At 37.3% G+C, this 20,359-nt stretch overlaps 1 protein-coding gene across 1 annotated transcript in view; it reads left to right on the forward strand.

The window, feature by feature from the left end:
- The window catches only part of TTC7B (tetratricopeptide repeat domain 7B), a 314,975-nt gene that overhangs the window by 29,603 nt on the left and 265,013 nt on the right, over positions 1-20,359 (forward strand). The window contains 1 exon segment of the mRNA XM_074289731.1: positions 7,083-7,251. Coding sequence (XP_074145832.1) covers positions 7,083-7,251 — 169 coding nt within the window.

Consider the following 20,359-nt stretch of genomic DNA (forward strand, 5'->3'; position numbering starts at 1 on the left):
GATTCTTAGCTTATTCAAATAGCTAGACAATATAAGTGACCCCTAGACCACTTCTTTCATTTTACAGGTGAGAAAGCTGAAGCTCAGATTGCTGAAATGATTCAGCCATGGCTGTAGAAGTACGATGTGAGAGCAGAGTTATTTTTCAAATCTCTTTACATTAGATTCTTTGAAGCTATATTATCTTGCAAAACCATGCTATTCTTTCCTGCTTGCTTGAAATAAAACTGAAAATATATCCCAGAGTTCAAGTTAAGACTTTGCTCATTTGTTAAAGAGGGAAGTTGATTGCACTGAAAGAACAATTTTCTGTCTTAGAGAATGTGACATACAAGCTGCATGGGAGTATTTGCACTATTAAATAATGGTGTCTGGTAGTCCAAATAGAGGACAGGCAGAGAATAAAATTCTGTTTATGTCAATGTTGACCGGATAGGCCTCTCTTCTGGGGTTGACATTTTCTTCCTTTTTCTTATCTTCTTATTTCTCCTTCCCTCCCTCTTAAGATGCTTGCTTTTGTGGCCTCTGTGTCTATTCCTTGTGGAACCCTACATCTTTTCTTTTTCCTTTTCACATGATGAATTCTTCCCTCTCTATATTCTTTTTGCTTTTGCTCTGAAGTTAAATTTTATCTGTTGCTCCACTGAGAGAAAAGTGGACAGAATGGAATCAGAAAGGCCTGGATTTGAAGCTTGCCTCTTTACTCTTGCTAGCAATGGAACCACAGGTAGATCATTTAACTTTTTGTAACTTCTGTTTAACGCTTGTCTTCAGAATGAAGAAACTTTCTAATGCCAACCTCAAATGAGAGAATATATATGAAATTCATTGCAGAATCTTAATGGTTATAGAAATATGTGCTACTATTCTTCTTCCTGTGGTAGACTGTATCCTGGGACCTTCCCACTTTCCCCCTAATCTTGTCTTGGTGGTTTTTACATAAATTTTCCCTTTCTCCATCTTTCCCCCCTTCCAGGTAATTGGGGTTAAGTGACTTACCCAGGGTCACACAGCTAGTAAGTGTTAGGTGTCTGAGGTCAGATTTGACCATACGTCCTCCTGACTTCAGGGCTCCATCCCCTGTGCCATCTAGCTGTCCCCATTCTCTGTTTCTCTCTTTTTCAATGTTGGAAGCATGCTCATATCTGCTTTTAACTTAGCTTTGTGATGTTGAACATATAACCTTAACTCTGTTGCCTTTAATTTCTCAGTTGTAAATGGATAGTTTGAACCAGATGATCTCTAAAATAACTTCTACTCTCACATTGTATGAGATTCTAAATCTTTCCACTAAGTTCTTTTACTCTTCATCATTTTCTAATTCTTTTTATTTTCATTCTTGGAAAACTCTCTTGTTTGTAGCATAATTATAACGAGGAATCAATCCCATAGTATTCCCTACATTTCAGTCTGTTACATAGGATAGACTTATCAAATGCCTGACTACCATCTTCAAAATATGGAGTAATTGTCACAGATATGCTGAGGCAGAGTGGATGGCCTAGTATAAATACATTTTAAATCTTGGAAGCTCACCTCAAGTCATATTACCTTTAGGACATTATTTTATCTTGTTTACTAGAGGCTTTGTAGAAACCTCCTTCCTTCTTCTACTTCCCCAATAAATTATAAATGCCTTGAGGGAAAGATTGTTAATTTTTTTCTTTATATCTCCTCATCTGAATATAGTACCTTGTATGTGATAGGTCCTCAATAAATTTTTTTCTTAACTTTTATTGATGCTTGTTATTTTTTATATCACAGATATTTTCCAATAATTCCATTCCTGTACTCTATAATATGTCACAAAGAAAAGCAGTTAAGCAAAGCCGGTTAACATAGGTAGCACTTTTGAGGGTAATTAGTATAGTCAACATGAGATATCCATTGTACCCTATTTTCCTACTAAGATGGGGATATGTTTTATCAACTATTCTTCTGAGCCAGCTATCATTGCCTTCAGTCTTAGTTTAGTTCACATTATTATAATCATTGTCAACTTTCCAAGACCTTAAGTTATAAACCATTTGCTCATCTGCATTCATGGAAGCAATTTCTAGACTGGGAATTCCCTTAATCCATGGCCCATGCAACAAAAAAATCATTGTTTATATTATTCTCTTGGTTCTTTCTTCAGTTTTCATCACTTACATCTTTGCATATTTCTCAGGATTCCTCATATTCTTTGTTTCTCATGGTACAATAATATTTCATTACATTCATATTCTGTATTTTACTCAGCATTCCTTTACTGATGGAAATTCTTGAGAAATTGGAAAAATTTTTTTCAATTTAACTTAAATTTTGAATTCTGGCCTTTATTGCTTCTCCTTTCAAACTTTTTTCCCCACTAGTTCTGTTTCTGAACTTTATTCAGAGCACACAGAGATAATGAAATCTAGCTATGCTTTCTCAAATGCCTACAGTCACATTCTTACTCTCCGCTATATCTGAGGTTTATATTTTTCTTTCAACAGTAATGGTTGTTTCCCACTTAATTTATAGTCACTTTTTATTTTATGGACTCTATAAGAGGCAGTATTATATACAGAGAAAACATTTGATTTGGAGTCAGAAGGATATATTTTGAAACCCAGAACTTGTTTTTAATTTTTTCCATGGCTCCTAGATACTCATTTTGTAGTCTATCAAAGAATATAGGTGATAGTTCAAGACTTGGGACAATGGTTACACACATAGAGTTCAGTTTTCAGACCTTGATTAAAGTTTACAGATGCCTTTTTCTTCTTTTCTTTGAAGTGTTGGAGAATACTAGAAATGGTAAAGGAAGGGCAGCCTTAAATATAATATAGTTAGCAAAAAACCATCCTGAAAGTGGGTTAGGTTCTGATACAATTATAGAGTTAGAGATTAAAGAGACCTCAAAGGTTATCTAGTCCAAGTCTCTCCTTTGCAGATGAAGAAATTGATACTCATTGAATTAACCATCAAATCTTTACTGACTTCAGAGATTAAACAACTTTCCAGAGTCCCATAGATAGGTACTTGTTTGATAAAGGACTGACTATGCTTCTCCCTCTCAGACACTGTGATATGAAAAATGAATGAAAAGGGACTAGGAAGGAGTGGCACAATAAATTTCCTAGCTTTTTAGTCTACTGGCAGCTTAGTGCAATGAAAAGTATAGTCAGTAAGCATCCAGGAGCCCTGGGCTGTTGTGGGCCAGAACTTGAAAGAAGGTGGTAATGCTTATGTACTTAGTTCACACTTTTAAAGGAGTTCACACCTTTAGAGAGCATATATAAGGAGGAGTTCACAAGCCCACTAAAGGACAAGCCCACTCTTGGACTTCTGGGAGATTCACAAGTCAGAAGCCCACAAGCCCACACTCTCTTGGAGGTGGTCAGATTCATTCTAACTTCCACCTTTGTGCTGGCTGGAGACATTCGGAGAGAGCTCTCGGAACCAAGGAGAAAAATAGGCCTCTAAGAAAGCTAACCGGGCCTCAGGAAAAGATTCAAGACTTTGAAGGAGAAAATAAAGGATCTGGACTTTAACTCCTGGCTGCATTTGAGGTGATTAATGAAACTGAACTGAACTGAAACAAAGGCTGCCTCCAGAAGCTCCCCGAGAAATCTGCTTCCAGAGATTATATTTTAGAGAAGAGAACACTACACTGGGCTGTTCTGAAACTAGTCTTCTGTGCTCTAAGTCTCGGGCCATAGTTATTGTGCTTTTGGCTTTGCCATTCGTAAGCAGAGTGACCTGGAGTGGTGATGTCCTTTCTGGGGATCATTTGTCTCATCTGTAAAATTAGGAGAGCCCCTAGGAGTTTATCATATTTAATGTTCTTTGACTCTTCACTCTGTGATTTTTATCAACTTGATTTCCTTTAGGTATTCTCTGTTTTCTGTTAAGTTCTGGGTATATGGATTAGAGCTTATTTATTTCCATGACTGCTAGGCTCTGAGACTGGGTAGACGTCATAGGCTAACCGGAACAGGCACTATTCTTAGACCTAAAAGATTAACAGTGGTTTTAAGAATCTCGGCAAGCAGGACTATAAGCTGTTCCCTGAATGTCACATTTATCTATACTTCTTGGCCATCTTGGTGATCCAAGGGATAGAGTGCCAACTTAGGCAAATCCAGCCTCAGATACTAGCATTGTGATCCTGGATAAGTCACTTAACCCTGATTGCCTTAGTTTCTTCATCTGTAAAATGAACTGGAGAAAGAAATGGCAAATCACTCCAGTATTTCTACCAAGAAAACCCCAAATGGAGTTATGAAGAGTTGGCAATAATGGAAACAACTGAACAAATTTGTGCTTCTCAGAATCTTTTATTTTCTTTCAAGACTTTTCAAATGTTCATCTCCTCCATAAAACCTTCTGTGCTTTACCTCTTGCTAAAACAAACAAACAAACAAAAAAAAAAAACCCTTTTCCTTCTCAAATGGTATTTTATCTACTTATATTTATATATAAAGTATCCTTTCAGTCAGTCAACATTTATTGAGCACCTGCTATGTGCCAGGTACTGTACTAAATGTTGGGTATAGAAAAAGGCCAGAACAGAACTAGCTCTCAAGGAACTTATAATTTAATGCAAACAAATACAGAGCAATCTGTGGACAGGAAAAGTGGGAAATAATTAGCAGAGAGAAGGCACTAGAATTAAGAGGGATTGAGAAAGGCTTCCTGTAAATGATAGGCTTTTAATTGGGACTTAAAGGAAGCCAGAAAGACAGGAGGTAGAGGTAAGGAGGGGAGCTTTCCAGTCATGGGAGACAGCCAGGGGAAAATGCCTAAATTTTAGAGGGTTTTGTTGGTAGAATAGACAGGAGGCCTGTGTCAGTTGAAGAATATATACAGATGGGGAGTAAAATAGAAGGTTAGAAAGATAGGAGGGGGCTAAGTTGTCTTTTCTGTAGATTATAGGTTCTTTTCGAGTAGAAATCATCTTATTTTTTAGACTTTGTACTTTTAACACTTGGCACAGGATGCTTAATAAATGTTTGCTGAAATTCAGTTTAGTAATTTGATAAATGTTTAATAAAAGCCTATTGTATACAGAGCATTGTACTAAGTGCTGAAGGAAAAATTAGATTTTGACAAGAGATTGTCCTCAGGTTTCTAAGTTCTAGTTCTAATCTTTACTAGCTATTTGACACTAGGCAAGTTAAGCTCAGAGATTCAGTTCTTCTATCTATAAAATGAGATGGCAATTATACTATCTATCTCATAGGGTTAGTAATAGAGCACTTGTTAATATGATGTATATGACAGTATTTGGCAATAAGTAGAATTATAAATTTACGTGTCATGTCCAAATACAATTCAGTTTCTTATATAGAAAGCATCTCTTCTTGTCCTAGTCTGAGGAGCTATTTATTACTGTTATTGCCTTTTCCCCCAACACGATGCTTTTAAGGATTATCATATTCAGATCTAGAAAAGACTTTAGAGATCATCTGGTTCAGTATTCTCATTTGTTAAAAAATAAATTTTTCTATTATCAAGATTTTCCGCTTTTTCACCTCCCCAACCTCTACTGGAAAAAAAATGCTAATAAAGCAGACAAATTCCCAGATTGCCATGTCTAAAAATAGTTGTTTCATTCTGTATATTTATTCCATCCTCCTTGTCAGGAGATTGGTATCATTTTTCATCATCTCTCATCTGAAATCATGGTTGATCAGAATTAAGTTTTTTTGTTCTTTTTTACAATATTATTGTGATAGTATAAATTGTTTTGCTTCTGCTCACTCTGGTCTGCATCACTTCATATAAGTCTTCCCAGATAGCTTCCTCATTTTATAGAGGAGGAAACTTTGCTCAGGGAGGTAAGTAATTTGTTGAAGGTCTCACAGATGGAAGTATTGAGGCAGAATCTGACTCCAAAACCATTGCTTTTCTCACTGTTTTGCTTCCCTTTAGATGCTTTTTATTTACTTACCCCTTCCTTGAGATTGTTCCCTCTTAAACTTGAAGAAACTGCAAACTAAGGTAATTTGTCCTTAGAAAATACTGGCGGCCATTTCAGTAGCAACTTCCCTATCTTATCTAGTAACAGTGGCTGTTTGTCAGACTAGCTGTTAATTACTTGTTGCTCATTTTCGCTGATATTACAGGGTTTGTGGCTGTATGGAGTTATGTAAGATGAATAAAGAAAACAGCATTGGTTCCAAGAAGAGTTAGACATAGGTGTGGAATTTATTCCCACTCTGAAGTGGCTGTGGATCGTCTGCTTCTTAGCTGATGATTGGGATGAGGATTCTTGGGGGTGGGGAGAAGCGAGAAGGTAGGGGGAAGATAGGGGAGGAAGTATATATTGCCTTGGTATGGAGAGGATAGTACTTAAGTACAATAGCTGGCACCTAAAGCGTGTTAAGGTTTATAAAATGCTTTTATTATTTATTATTATTAAAATTTATATAATATATTGATTATTATTATTAAAATTTTTATAAAATTCTCAATCCTTTCAAGTAGTTTTATTTGCAGGTATTATTGTCCTACTTTATAGATGAAGAAACAGAAGAGGCCTGAGGTGATGGTGAAGGCAGGAAATATGACTGTGTGTCCTGCTTCAGCCCAGGATCTAGTGTTCAGAATTTGTGCTGAAAGAACTGAAAATGTTTACTGAAAATAACCTACTAAGGGCAAACATCAGCTCTCATTTCATCTCTTCACTCTAATTACAAAGGCCTTGAGTGCATTGAGTGCTGCCTTTAGGGGCAGAAGACTTAGATATGAATCTTAACTCTTCTTCTTCCTCCCTGGTAACCATCTTGATTGGTAAAATGAGGAGGGTACTTTTGGGAGAAGTGACCTTAAATCCCTTCTGCTTCCAAGTCTTTTTTCACTGGTAGCTGCCACTTCTTGGTGAGCATCATCAGGAAATGGATCAGTTGATGGATAGATTCCTATGTAAGGGTGCCCCCTGTTCTTTTTGTTAATGAAGTATTAATTTTGCCTCCAACTCAGATTGTGCTTAGTGCTCACTCACAGGTGAACTCTGATGCCTATCAGCTGCTACTGCCTCAGACGGTTGGGCCAGAAGGAAGCTTTTTGTATAATCTTGCAGGAAAATGGATTTTCTCTCCTTTTCCTTCTAGTCAGAATTCTTACAAGAATCCAATTTGATCATGGCCAAGTTGAACTACGTGGAAGGGGATTACAAAGAAGCACTCAACATTTATGATAGGGTGGGCCTGGATGACTTGATGCTGACAGGAGTTCCACCTTACAGGTTGCGAATGATTGCCGAAGCATTTTCTACCAAAGGTGAGAGAGACCCTTTGATTTCTCCTCTTTTTTTTTTGTTTAAATGTTGAAATGCATGTTAGATGATTTCTCCTCTTTTTAAAGTTCTCTTTCAGGAGTGATTTTTGGAATGCTGGGAAAGCATTTCATACCTTTTCTTGGGCGCTTCTACTCTTCTCTGGGGATTCATATTAGTCCTGCCATAAAATCTCTTCCCAAAGCTTCCAATGACATGGGAAAATTTGTTATATTGATTGGTTGTTCAATTCATTTCATTGTTCTAAGATGAACTTATTATAGAGTCAAATGTTCTAGAATTGGAAAGACCCTCTTAGTGCATTTTTTTCCTCCTCTTTTCCTCACTTAGTAGTATTTTATTTTTTCTGACTATATATAAAGGTAGTTTTCAACATTTACTTTTATAAGATTTTTGAGTTCCATTTTTTTTTCTCTCTCCCCTACCCTAGACAGCAGGCAATCTGATAGGTTATAAATGTACAATTATATCAAACATATTTCTACATTACTCATGTTGTGAAAGAAAAATCAGAACAAAAGGGAATAACCATAAGAAAAAACAACAAGAAAAGTGATTATAGTATCCTTTGACCTGCATTCAGACTCCATTGTTCTTTTTCTGGATACCGATAGCATTTTTCTATCATGAGTCTTTTAGAATTATCTTAGATCATTGTATTACTGAAAACAGCTAAGTCTGTCAAAGTTGATTATCACACAATGTTGCTGTTCTTGTTTACAATGTTCTTCTAGTTTTGTTCACTTCATTCAGCATCAGTTGATGTAAGTCCAGGTTTTTCTGAAAATACCTGCTCATCATTTCTTATAGAACAATAATATTCCATTATATTCATTTACCACAATTTGTTCAGCCATTCCCTAATTGGGATGAGCATCTCCTCAATTTACAATTCCTTGTCGTCATTAAAAGAACTGCTATAGATAATTTTGTACATGTGGCTCTTTTCCCCCTTTTTAATGATCTCTTTGGGATAGTATTGCTGGATCAAAGGGTATGCAATTTGATTGTCCTTAGGGCACAATTCCAACTTGCTTTCTAAAATGAGAGTGCTGAAGTCTAAGGAGACTAAGTGACTTGTTTATGGTTATATAGGTAGTTCGCTTCAGAGTTAGGATTTAAATCCAAGTTCTTTGACCTCTTAATCAGTGCTCTTTTTCCTGTACTGTGCTTCATGCATCACAGAAAGTACATTGGAGTATTAGTTCAGCATTTTGTGTTTGGATATTGGCTGACTTAGTAGTCTTGTGACTGAGTCTGGGTCTCCTTTATTTTGACTATAAAATAAAAGGGTTTGAAATAGATTATCTGTAAGAATCTCTCTAGCTTTGCATTCTGTCATCATATAAATTGATAGCCCTACTTCTGTATTCAGGGTAAATTATTTGAGCTAAAATTTTTTGGGACACCATGTAATAAGAACCTGTGCTTTTTTTTTTTTTTTTTTTTTTTTTAAGTTAGACATTGGTTAATTGATTTTGATTTATTTCTAGGTAGAAGGTTTTTTTTAACAACAGTCATTAAATATTTACTGTTGGTACAGCTAGGTGGTGCAGTGGATAGAGCACCAGCCCTGAAGTCAGGAGGACCTGAGTTCAAATCTGGTCTCAGACACTTAACAATTCCTAGCTGTGTGTCCCTGGGCAAGTCACTTAACCCCAATTGCCTCAGCCAAAAAAAAAGTGTTTTTAATATGTTGAGAATCCTCTTCTAAGAGCTGGAAGTGTATATAAAGATATATAAGGCATATACTAAGCCCACAAGGATCTTACAGTATAGAAGGGAGATAAGACATGAAAAGTTGGTCTAGCATCTTATACTGTGCTAGACCAACTTTTCATGTGTTTACTGTATTTAAACACTTATTAAATATTTGTCAAATTGCAAATGTTGAAATATATGAGTTATCAAATGCCAGACAATTTATACAGTTTTATAAGTGCTGTAAGAATCCAGAGGCCGAGGGCCTCAGGGAAGGCTTCATGGACCAGTGGGGAGAGTCTAGGTAGGATTTTTACAGAAACAGAGGAGACTGGAAGATAATTCAGGAGGGATGAGTAGTGATTCAGGTTGTGTTGAAGGATGACTGACAGGAGGTGTCCATTCATTTTCTCTGTGAGTACAGAAAACCATGTAGGGGAGGTGGAACTTTGAGAGTCAGGCAGAGCAGCCAAGAGAAGGTCAGTCTGAGCATGGGGACTCTCACATCACCCACTGTGTAATGGGGGAGAAATGACTGATGAGCCAAGGGATGAGATGAGAGAAGATGTGTGGTGTACTGGAATAAGCCCTGGATTTAGAGTCTTAAGTTTTTAGTTTCTAGGCCTAATACCCATTTACTAACCATGTGACTATGGCCAATCCAGAGGATAACAGAACTTCAGGGCTGGGAGGTGTTTCAGGGACCATGTGCCTGTGGTCCAGCTTTGGACCTCCACAGAAGTTCTCTTTACCACATCAGTTTGAAGACCACGAAGGAGGATGAGCTTTCCAGGACTGCCTGTTCCTTTGTAGAATTATAACTGTTAGGATTTTTATCTTTTAAATTGAATCCAATGTGCCTTTCTTAAACTTCTTTCTGTTATTTTTTGTTCTACCTTCTGCAACCAAATAGAATGTCTAACCTTATTTCTACTTGTTAGCCCTTCATATAGGTCATAAAGCTAAAAATATAAGCCCCAAACCCTATTTTCTGTGTATAACCCACTGAGAACATGGAATGATATTGGCTGTTGCCCATCTTTATTATACTTATGTTTGTCTGAGAATTGATTTCCTAATTTTTAAAATGAGGATATCTGTACTTCTATTTATTCTTCAAAGTTTGTTTTGAGTGCCTCTTAGGTAGACTCAGCAAGTTTTATGAGCTTACAAGATTTAGAACTCCAAGGGACCCTCAAGATATTATCTAAGACAATTCTATCATTTTAGAGATTGAGGAAATTAAAAATTATAATGGTGAAATGATTTGTTTGAGGTCACATAGGGAACAGGTAAGAAAATGAAGATTTGTTCCAAGTATTTCCTAACTTTTGGTTCACTGGTTTTTTCTCTACATCTTGGCATATTTTGTACGTAATGTTCATCATGTCCATTCTGTTATCCTATAGTTGTCACATTCAGATATTTAGTTTGGCTAATGGTGATCCCACCCCTCCATTCCACCCATTTCATGCCTCTGCTATTGACCTAGGCCTATCACTAGACCTGATTTGCTAGGTTTATGCCATGGCAGCAACTAGGTTTGTCAATAGCTGGACAAAGTATACTTTTTGAAATGACTGATTCAACTTCCAACAAGACTTTAAAGAATTTAGCTCCTCAGTATTTTAAGGAAACTGGCCTTGAAACTTCCTAATCTGTAGTTATTCTGTCTATGGTTAAGCAGACTGAATTTGGGTGCAACTGTGTGGGGTTCTTAGCTGAGAACCATTGGAGACACCAGCATAGATAGGAGAGGACCTGTTTTATTTTATTATTTTTAAAAAATAATTTTTTGTTTTCAAAATATACGCAAAGTTTTCAGCATTCACTCTTGCAAAACCTTGTGTTCCGATTTTTTTCTCCCTCTCTTTCTCCCCCCTCCCCCTTAGAAGGGGAGTAATCTAGTATATGTTAAACATGTGCAATTCTTATGTGTATTTCCACAATTATTATGCTGCACAAGAAAAATCAAATCAAAAAGGAAAAGAAATGAGAAAGAAAACAAAAAGCAAGCAACAACAAAAAAAATAAAAATACTATATTGTGATCCACATTTAGTTCCCATAGTCCTCTCTTTAGATGTAGATGGTTCTCTCCATCATCAGTCTATTGGAATTGGCCTGAATCACTTCATTGTTGAAAAGAGACACTGTGAACCTGTTTTAAAATTCCATGTGAGTTATAGCTTTTTAACTCCCTGAGAAATTTTCAATATATTGCTTTAGAAAGCAGCTTAGAAGCCTAAGACCTCAGTGATCTCTGAACACCTTAAGTAATTGGGGATAGATCAGAATAATCTTCATCAGCACTGTGATTTTGTTTTTTTGGGTTTGTCAACTCTTATTTTTTTTTCCTGAGGCTATTAGGATTAGCCTTAAGTGTCTAAGGCCAGATTTGAACTCAGGTCCTCTTGATTTTAGGGCAGGTGCTCTATCACCTAGCTAACTTTCCCTTTACTTATGTTTTTAATACCAAAAGTAACGAGTGAAATCACCTTTTAATCTAAGAAGTATTATAGACATGTATAGAGCTACAGATATAAATAAACATATATATATATAGCTATGTTTATATATAACTTTTTTCAAGCACATAGTATTTATGTATTGAAACTACTTGTGTGATTGGGTTATAAAAATATAACAAGGATGCTTGCTATATCCTTAAAAGGTCATGGATCATGCATGCTGTTGAGTAAAACTCTTGTGTTATTGAAAGGAGGATGCTTCCATATCCATACTTAGGATCTGTCCTCTCTGCTGGGACTTCTGTGTGTAGATCCCTTGGATTCTAGTTTGTATAAGACATAGTCAGCTTTGGATTGATAGAAATTCAAGATCAGGAATCACTCAGACCAGTCACCTCCATCTAAAAGGCTTCATTTGATTCATTGGGAGGTGATTTCTTGAAGTCTTCCTGGAAAGTGTGGTGACTTCCAAAGAAATTTTTCAGATATTGACTTTGCTAATTTTTTGATCCACTTCATGTTCTTTTTGCAGAATAGCTTGTTTCCTTGCTCATCAAGCCATGGCAAGGAGAAAATGACTGGTGGTATTTTCCCACTAGCTAAATTAAATATTTAATATTATAGACACAATAGCAATAAATTAATATTAACTATTGCAAATCTGTTTGGTTTATCTAATACATACTCTCTGACTGAAGTTGTAAGCCCCTAGAAACCCAGAACAGTGTCTGATCAAATTTAGTCTAAATTCTGACTAGAAAGCACTGAGAGAAAACAAAGCATTTGATAAATGCTTTTGGATGTTTGTGATATATCCAGTAGACTCCACCAAAAGTAGATCTCCCCCCACCTCTAGGCTTTGTCTGATTAATCTGTTAAGCTTTCTTGTGTATTTTCAAAGGACATCCTGCTTTCTGGTGCAGCACAATTGTTAAGTACTTTGAGGGCACCACAAATGGGTCCAGAAACACTTGGGATATGTTTGAAATAGTTATATGTGTCTAGTTAGTATCAGGTACCGTACCTTCCTCTCTTCTGTATTAGGTTCAGTAATTCTAACATTTATTAAGCACCAATTATGTATGGAACAGTGCATTCCAGGCAGGGGCAGACAAATGGAATAGTCAGCAACTAGAAAATAAACACGAATATAATTGGGACCTGGCTTAGACATTGAACTTCTTACCCAAATGTAGAACAGGGACAGAATCTGCTTTGTTTGAAGGAATTTCCTCTTTGGGAGCTCCCTGAATAAATGAAATCCACTTGTCTATACAAAGAGAAAAACATGGAGGATGGAGAATTTTGGAAAATGAGGTTGGAATGAGGAAAGACATTAGGGAAGGTGGACTCTTGGACTTGAAGGTAAAGAAGCATTCTGAGTTTGTAGGATAGAGGGTATGGCTGGGACAGGGGTGACTTGTGCAAATGTAGGGGCAAAGGAGAGAAATAGTTGGGTGAAAACATATTAGACCAAATTTTACAGTGCATTGAAGAGGGGGGAGATAAATATATTTTTAAAAACTCCCAGGAAAGTTTGTTGGAGCCCTATTTTGGATGGTTTTGAAAGTCAGACTCTGAGAAATTTCTTTTACCCTAGAGGCAATAGAATGTTACTGAAGGCTTTTGAACAAGGGTGTGAAGTGGTCAAACTGGTAGAAAGAAGAATATTTTGGCAGCTGAGTGGAGGATGGATTGAAAAGAGATCAATAAAGAAGCAATGGAGGTTTGCACTAAGATGATGTCTGTGTAAGGGGAAGATGGCATAGATGTATGAGATGTTGTGAAAGTAGAATGCACAGAATGTAATGACTATTGATTAGCTATGAAGTGGTGGTGTAGGTAGATAATAGAAGTAAGAATAACAGATGGCTTCCAGTTTATCTCCCTGATTGACTGAGAGTATGGTATTGCCTTTACCAAAATAGGAAGATTAGAAGAAAGGTGGTTTTGGAATAAGATGATGAGATTTTTAGTTTGGGATATGTTGAATTTGATATTCTGAAGAGATATCCGGGTAAAGATGTCTTGCTGATGGTTAAAGATAGGATACTGAAATTTTGCAATGTGGTTAGAGCTGTATATGTAGATTTGGTGATTATCTGCATCATTAGGATAATTGAATCCCTAGGTGCTAATAAGATTTTTGTGATCCTAAAATTTTAGTCCACAACAGCTTGAAGGATGGAGATGGAGGTAGGGGTGGAGGTGGTGGGCTGGTGAGAGTGGGAAATGTGGGTGATGATCCAAACAAACTGGAAGGGAGTAATAGTAAAGGGGGGGTAACAGAAGGAGAATTTAAAAAGACAGTGTCACAAAAGGCAAAGTAGGAGAAAGTCATTGTTTTTTTTTTTAATTTTCATTTTATTTTATAGTTATAACTTTTTTTTTGACAGTACATATGCATGGGTAATTTTTTACAACATTATCCCTTGCACTTACTTCTGTTCAGATTTTTTCCCTCCCTCCCCCAACCCCCTCCCCCAGATGGCAGGCAGTCTTATACATGTTAAATATATTACAATATATTCTAGATACAATATATGTGTGTAGAACCAAATTTCTTGTTGCACAGGAAGAATTGGATTCAGAAGGTAAAAATAACAGTTTACACTCATTTCCCAGTGTTCCTTTTCTGGATGTAGCTGATTCTGTCCATCATTAATCAATTGGAATTGGATTAGCTCTTCTCTATGTTAAAGATATCCACTTCCATCAGCATACATCCTCATACAGTATCATTGTTGAAGTGTATAAGGATCTTCTGGTTCTGCTCATTTCACTCAGCATCAGTTGATGTAAGTCTCTCCAGGCCTCTCTGTATTTCTCCTGTTGGTCATTTCTTACAGAACAATAATATTCCATAACATTCATATACCATAGTTTACCCAACCATTCTCCAATTGATGGACATCCATTCATCTTCCAGCTTCTAGCCACTATGAAAAGGGCTGCCACAAACATTTTGGCACATACAGGTCCCTTTCCCTTCTTTAGTATTTCCTTGGGATATAAGCCCAGTAATAGTATGGCTGGGTCAAAGGGTATGCACATTTTGATAACTTTTTGGGCATAATTCCAGATTGCTCTCCAGAATGGTTGGATTCTTTCACAACTCCACCAACAATGTATCAGTGTCCCAGTTTTCCCACAGCCCCTCCAACATTCATCATTATTTGTTCCTGTCATCTTAGCCAATCTGACAGGTGTGTAATGATATCTCAGAGTTCTCTTAATTTGCATTTCTCTGATCAATAGTGATTTGGAACACTCTTTCATATGAGTGGAAATAGTTTTAATTTCATCATCTGAAAATTGTCTGTTCATATCCTTTGACCATTTATCAATTGGAGAATGGCTTGATTTCTTATAAATTAAAGTCAATTCTCTGTATGTTTTGGAGATGAGGCCTTTATCAGAACTTTTAACTGTAAAAATGTTTTCCCAATTTGTTACTTCCCTTCTAATCTTGTTTGCATTAGTTTTGTTTGTGCAGAAACTTTTTAATTTGGTGTAATCAAAATTTTCTATTTTGTGATCAATAATGGTCTCTAGTTCTCCCTTGGACACAAACTCCTTCCTCCTCCACAAGTCTGAGAGGTAAGCCATCCCATGTTCCTCCAATTTATTTATGATTTCGTTCTTTATGCCTAAATCTTGGACCCATTTTGATCTTATCTTAGTATGTGGTGTTAAATGTGGGTCCATGCCTAGTTTCTGCCATACTAATTTCCAGTTTTCCCAGCAATTTTTGTAAAATAATGAATTCTTATCCCAAAATTTGGGATCTTTGGGTTTGTCAAACACTAGATTGCTATTTTTATTCACTATCTTGCCCTGTGAACCTAACCTATGCCACTGATCAACTAGTCTATTTCTTAGCCAAGAAAGTCATTGTTAAAAGATGGAGAATCAGAGATGAGGACTGAGGTAATAGTTGAGGTAACTGCAGATTCTGAGAGAGTAGCTTAATAGAATGGTGACTTGGAAGGCAGATTATGAGTTTAGGGAGTGAGGAACTAGGAAGCAAAGAGCATGGACTCTTTTTAGGAGTTTGACCTTGACTAGGGAGATATGTATGTAGCATGATAACTTTAAAGGATTGCAGGATCAAGCAAAGATTTTTTTAAAAGCTGAGAGAGAAGGACTTGTTAAATGAAGAGAGACTGAAAATGAGAGTGAGGAAGTGAAACAAGGTCAGGGGAAAAGAGGAGGGGTTCAAAGGTGCAAATGACTGGGTTTTCACAGGAAGAAATATTTTACTGTGAAACTTCAGGGGAGCAAAGGAAAAGAGGATAGGTAAAGATAGAGAGTTTTTTGGGGGGTATTTGTGGGATGTAAGAGTATTTCAAGCCAAGGATGATATTCTCTATGGCAGTGATCCTCAAACTTTTTAAATAGGGAGCCAGTTCACTGTCCCTCAGACTGTTGGAGGGCTGGACTATAGTAAAAACAAAAGCTCTATGTCTCTGCCCCTCAGCCCATTTGCCATAATCAGTGGGCCGCATAAAGGTCCTCAGCAGGCCGCATCTGGCCTGAGGGCCATAGTTTGAGAACCCCTGCTCTATGGTATTAGAGATAAGAATATAAGTACAACTTATGTATTGCTTTAAGGTTAATCAATCAATAAACTTTTTAAAAGGGTCTTGTGACAAGCAGAATACCAGGGATACAAATACAAAATGAATGAATTCTTATCCTCTTGCATTCTGTGAGGTGAGATGACATGTCTATATGTTATATACAAAATAAATATAAGGTAAGATTTTTATGGGAGAGCTCTAGCAGGTGAGTATGATCAGGAAAGACTTTAGGTAGAAAGTGGGTCTTAGACAGCTTTGAAGGAAATGGAGTGTCTGAGAAGCAGTAGTTAGGAGAAAACTGCTTTCTAGGCCTGAGAAGTAACCTGTGCAAGAAATGCAAGGTTGTGTGTCAAGAACAGTTAGACCAGTTGGATTGGATCATTGGGTATGTGAAGGGGAGTAATGTATAATAAAGTGAATTGGAATCAGGTTGTAAGGGCTTTAACAACCAAATCCAGGAGTTTGTGTTTGATCCTAGAGGCAATAGTGAGGATCTTGAGTCTATTCAGTAGAGTGGTGATATAGTCAGACCCTGACTTCAGGGCAATCATTTTTGCAGCTGTGTGGTTATTTTGCAGAGAAGAGGAACTAAAGGATAGGAGATGGGTGAGGAATTTGTTGCATTACTCCAAGTACCTGCAAATAAGGACCTCAACTAAGTGGCTGAATAGAGAGAAGAGGATAGTTGCAGAATACACTTATCAGATGCTTCTGAACTGCAACTCTACTACAACTGTAGTTTTATAGTTTTATAAAACTATCCATTTTATAGATGAGGAAACTGAAGCTCATCGTAAATTAGGACAAGCCAGCCTTTGACATATTTAAATTAATTATATGGTAGTAGGGGGCTCATCTGTGTAGACAAGAGTAGGTTTCCTGTACTTATTGATATGAATTTCATAAAAAAGCTCAGTATCAGGAACTTGGGAGAGATTTGAGGGAGTATTGACATGTTTACTGTAGAATGAAAATCCTAATTATTACTTTTGTCTCTGGGTAATGTTTCTCTAATGATGGCTCTTAGTATTGTGTTTTTGAATGTGCTGGCTTTCTCACCTTGGTTTTGAGGCTGTTCCTTCAATTTGGAATATAGCACAGAAGCAGTGAAGTTAGTGTTTAAGTTAACCTTTGTCAGTTTCTTTTAATGTGCAGTCTACTGCGTTAGGCACTAGGGGAGAGAGGAAGTTAGGGCAAAATATGATCCCTGGTCTGCCCTCAGACTCATCTGTAGCTGTAGGGTTATACATATGGCTATCAGGTGTGTAGCCAAAAGGCATGGCTTGCTTGACGTATCAGTTGTTTCTCTCTAGAGCTGGGCTCTGAACTTTTCATCATGTAAGTTTACCAGGCTCATGAATAGTTTGGGCATGGAGCTGTTTGTCACACTCATTTAATTGAATCATTTAATGAAGAAAGTTGAGGGAATATTTAAGTGTAGGCAAAATATTTGAGCTCAGACAGCCTTGGTACCTATACTTTGGGCCCTAGAATCCTGTGCATCTTGATCTCTTCAACTGGGGTACTTCATCCTTCTTTAAGCTCTTTAGAAGAAGAAAAATGTGATAGTATCTTGTAAGAATGCTAATACTGCCCAAAGTCTGTGGAATTGATAGAGACAATGGTTATCTTCTTTAGCATGGTTCAGTATGATTGATTTAATCCTACAAGGAGATGTTATGGGCCAGAACTTGAAACAAGGTACTAAGTAGAATTGATGAGACAATGGTTAAATCTAGTTTAGCATTGATTTAATCCTACAACAAATAATAATTTCCTAATGCTATAATTCTCAGTGAGGAGAAGCTCTCAGGGCAGAAAGGACAAGCCCACTAGAAGTTCTTGGAGCCTCAGCCAGGTTTCAGTTGAGCAGATTCAGAAGCCAGAGAAGGCAGCTTAAGCTCTTGGAACCAAGATTGAAGAAGACTCATTTTAAGGAGATACATCGTCTTATATTAAGATGTTACTAAATAATTTAGCTTATGAAATATTAACCCCGAGTGATTGGAAATCCATAGCAAGGACGTGTTTAGAACAGGACAAAACTTGTTGTGGCTTTAGGAGTATCATGAATTATGCAGGATTCAAGTCCAATGCAATAGGCAAACTGGAATTAATGTACGAATCACTTTTGACCAACTAGCAGGTAAAGGGCCTGTATGCAGAGAATTCAGAACAGATTAATTACCCCATAGGTAATTATGTGTGAACAAAGTGCTACTACTTCAACAAAAGCTTGGGATTCCCTTCCTGGGAAAGATCAAGGGAAAGTCTTACAAAAATAGAGCAAGGTTCCAATGAAACATTTGTGGATTTTGTGGGATGTTTGTAAACAGCTGTGACAAGAACTATTGGAGAAAAATGCAGCTACAGAAATAATGATCAGACAACTGGTTAAGGAAAATGCCAATGAGGTTTGTAGAAGAATTATATGGAGACTACACAAAGATGCTCCTTTAGAGGAGATCATAAGATGCTGTGCCACAGTGGGCACAAATGCTTATTATATCCAGATTTTGATGAACATGGAAAGACAGGGTCCCTCTTGGCAAAGGACTTCTAGAGAGAGTTGTCGATGTTGTCTGTGTGGAAAAATAGGACATCTGAGAGCCCAATATAGGCATAGAGATAGATCTTCTCTCACCTTGTCTTCTCACTCTAAAACCCTGTGTCCAAAATGCCACAAGGGCCCCAGAATATCGATTGACCCAGGGAAATGAGAGGCAAGGCCCAGCTCTAAGATATCATACAAAAGATAGGTGGGGCATGATGGCAACTGAGTTTACACCCAGAGAGTCTTTAGAAGTTCAGGACTCTGATGTGATCCATCAAAAGAGCAATCAGATAGAAGAAAGGGATTACATGATCAACCATCCAAAAAGCAATCAGATGGGAGAAAGGGATAACATGATCAATCAGTAGAAAAGCAATTAAATAGCAGAAAGGGATTACAATTGGAGAGAATACAGGCTTTTTAACCCAACAGAAGGGCAGTGTCCTATGCAAACAGCTCCAATATAATGAGCAGCTCTAATGTAATTGCCAGATGATGATGATGAGAAATCCTGAAAGTGGTAAATAGAAGGGATTAGATAGGTTAACTGCTTGGGAGAAAGGGTTTGCTTATATATATATCTCTGCAATGGAGAAGGAATCAGATGGATGCCAATGAGCTGTATTTGCCTTGTCCATCAGAGAGAGACAGAAAACAGTGAAAAACGTCGCAACAAAGGAGAAGACCTAAGAAACATCTGACACTGAAAGAGCATGGCTGATAATGAGACTGTTGCTGGATTTGAAAACCAGTAGGGATCATTGGATTCCTTGAGATGAAAAATTGCTGATGAGACTATTGTAGAACTTCAAAGCTTGCAGGAATTATTGGATTCCTGGCACATGAACTAGTGGACAATAGATTCCTTTTGGACTATTTCTAGGACTTATGGACGTGTATAATTCCTCATATTTATTCATGTTATTTGTCATATCATTACTAGCCTGTGTCACTATGTGCTTATGTAATTATGTGTAATATCTTCCATATTGATGGATTTATGTATACCTGTTTTAAGAATGAGCCCCTTCAGAAACCTGCTAATCTGATTTGATTTCCCATTTCCTTTGGTGTTTTCATCTCCCTTCCTGAGATGTCAGGGAGGGCGTGATCACCTCCTTTTATGGTGTTTTCACCCCTATTTTGAGTAGTCAGGGAAGGGGTGATCACCTTCTTTTTTGGGGTTTTCACCTCCTTGAGAAATCAGGGAGGTCATGACCATCTATGTTCTAAAGCAAAAGAAAGCGGAAGATGTTAGGATTCTTACAGGGTACTAAGACAGTGGAATTGATAGACAATAGTTATCTAATTTAGCATGGTTCAGTATGATTAATCTGATCCTACAAGGAGATGTTATGGGCCATAACTTGAAACAAGGTACTAAGTGGAATTGAGGAGTGAATTGTTAAATCTAGCATTGATTTAATCCTACAACAAATAATGGTTTCCTCGTGGTATACTGATTGGTATATACTCAAGTGTGGGGCATATAAGGAGAAACTCTCAGGGCCAAAAGGACAAGCCCATTAGAAGCTCTTGGAGCCTCAGCCAGGATTCAGTCGAGCAGATTCTGAAGCCAGAGAAGGCAGCTTAAGCTCTCGGAACCAAGATTACAGAAGGCCTCTTAAGAAAAAGAAAAACTAGCCGAACTCCAAGTGAAGGAGACAAGACTTTGAAGGAGACAATAAAGGATTATAACTCCTGGCTGCATTTGGGATGATTGCATTGAGCTGAAACTAATGCTGCTCCCAGAAGCCCTCCAAGAAACTTGCTCCCAGAGAACT

This window comes from Sminthopsis crassicaudata, chromosome 2 (genome assembly GCF_048593235.1).
Source record: "Sminthopsis crassicaudata isolate SCR6 chromosome 2, ASM4859323v1, whole genome shotgun sequence".
NCBI lineage: Eukaryota > Metazoa > Chordata > Mammalia > Dasyuromorphia > Dasyuridae > Sminthopsis > Sminthopsis crassicaudata.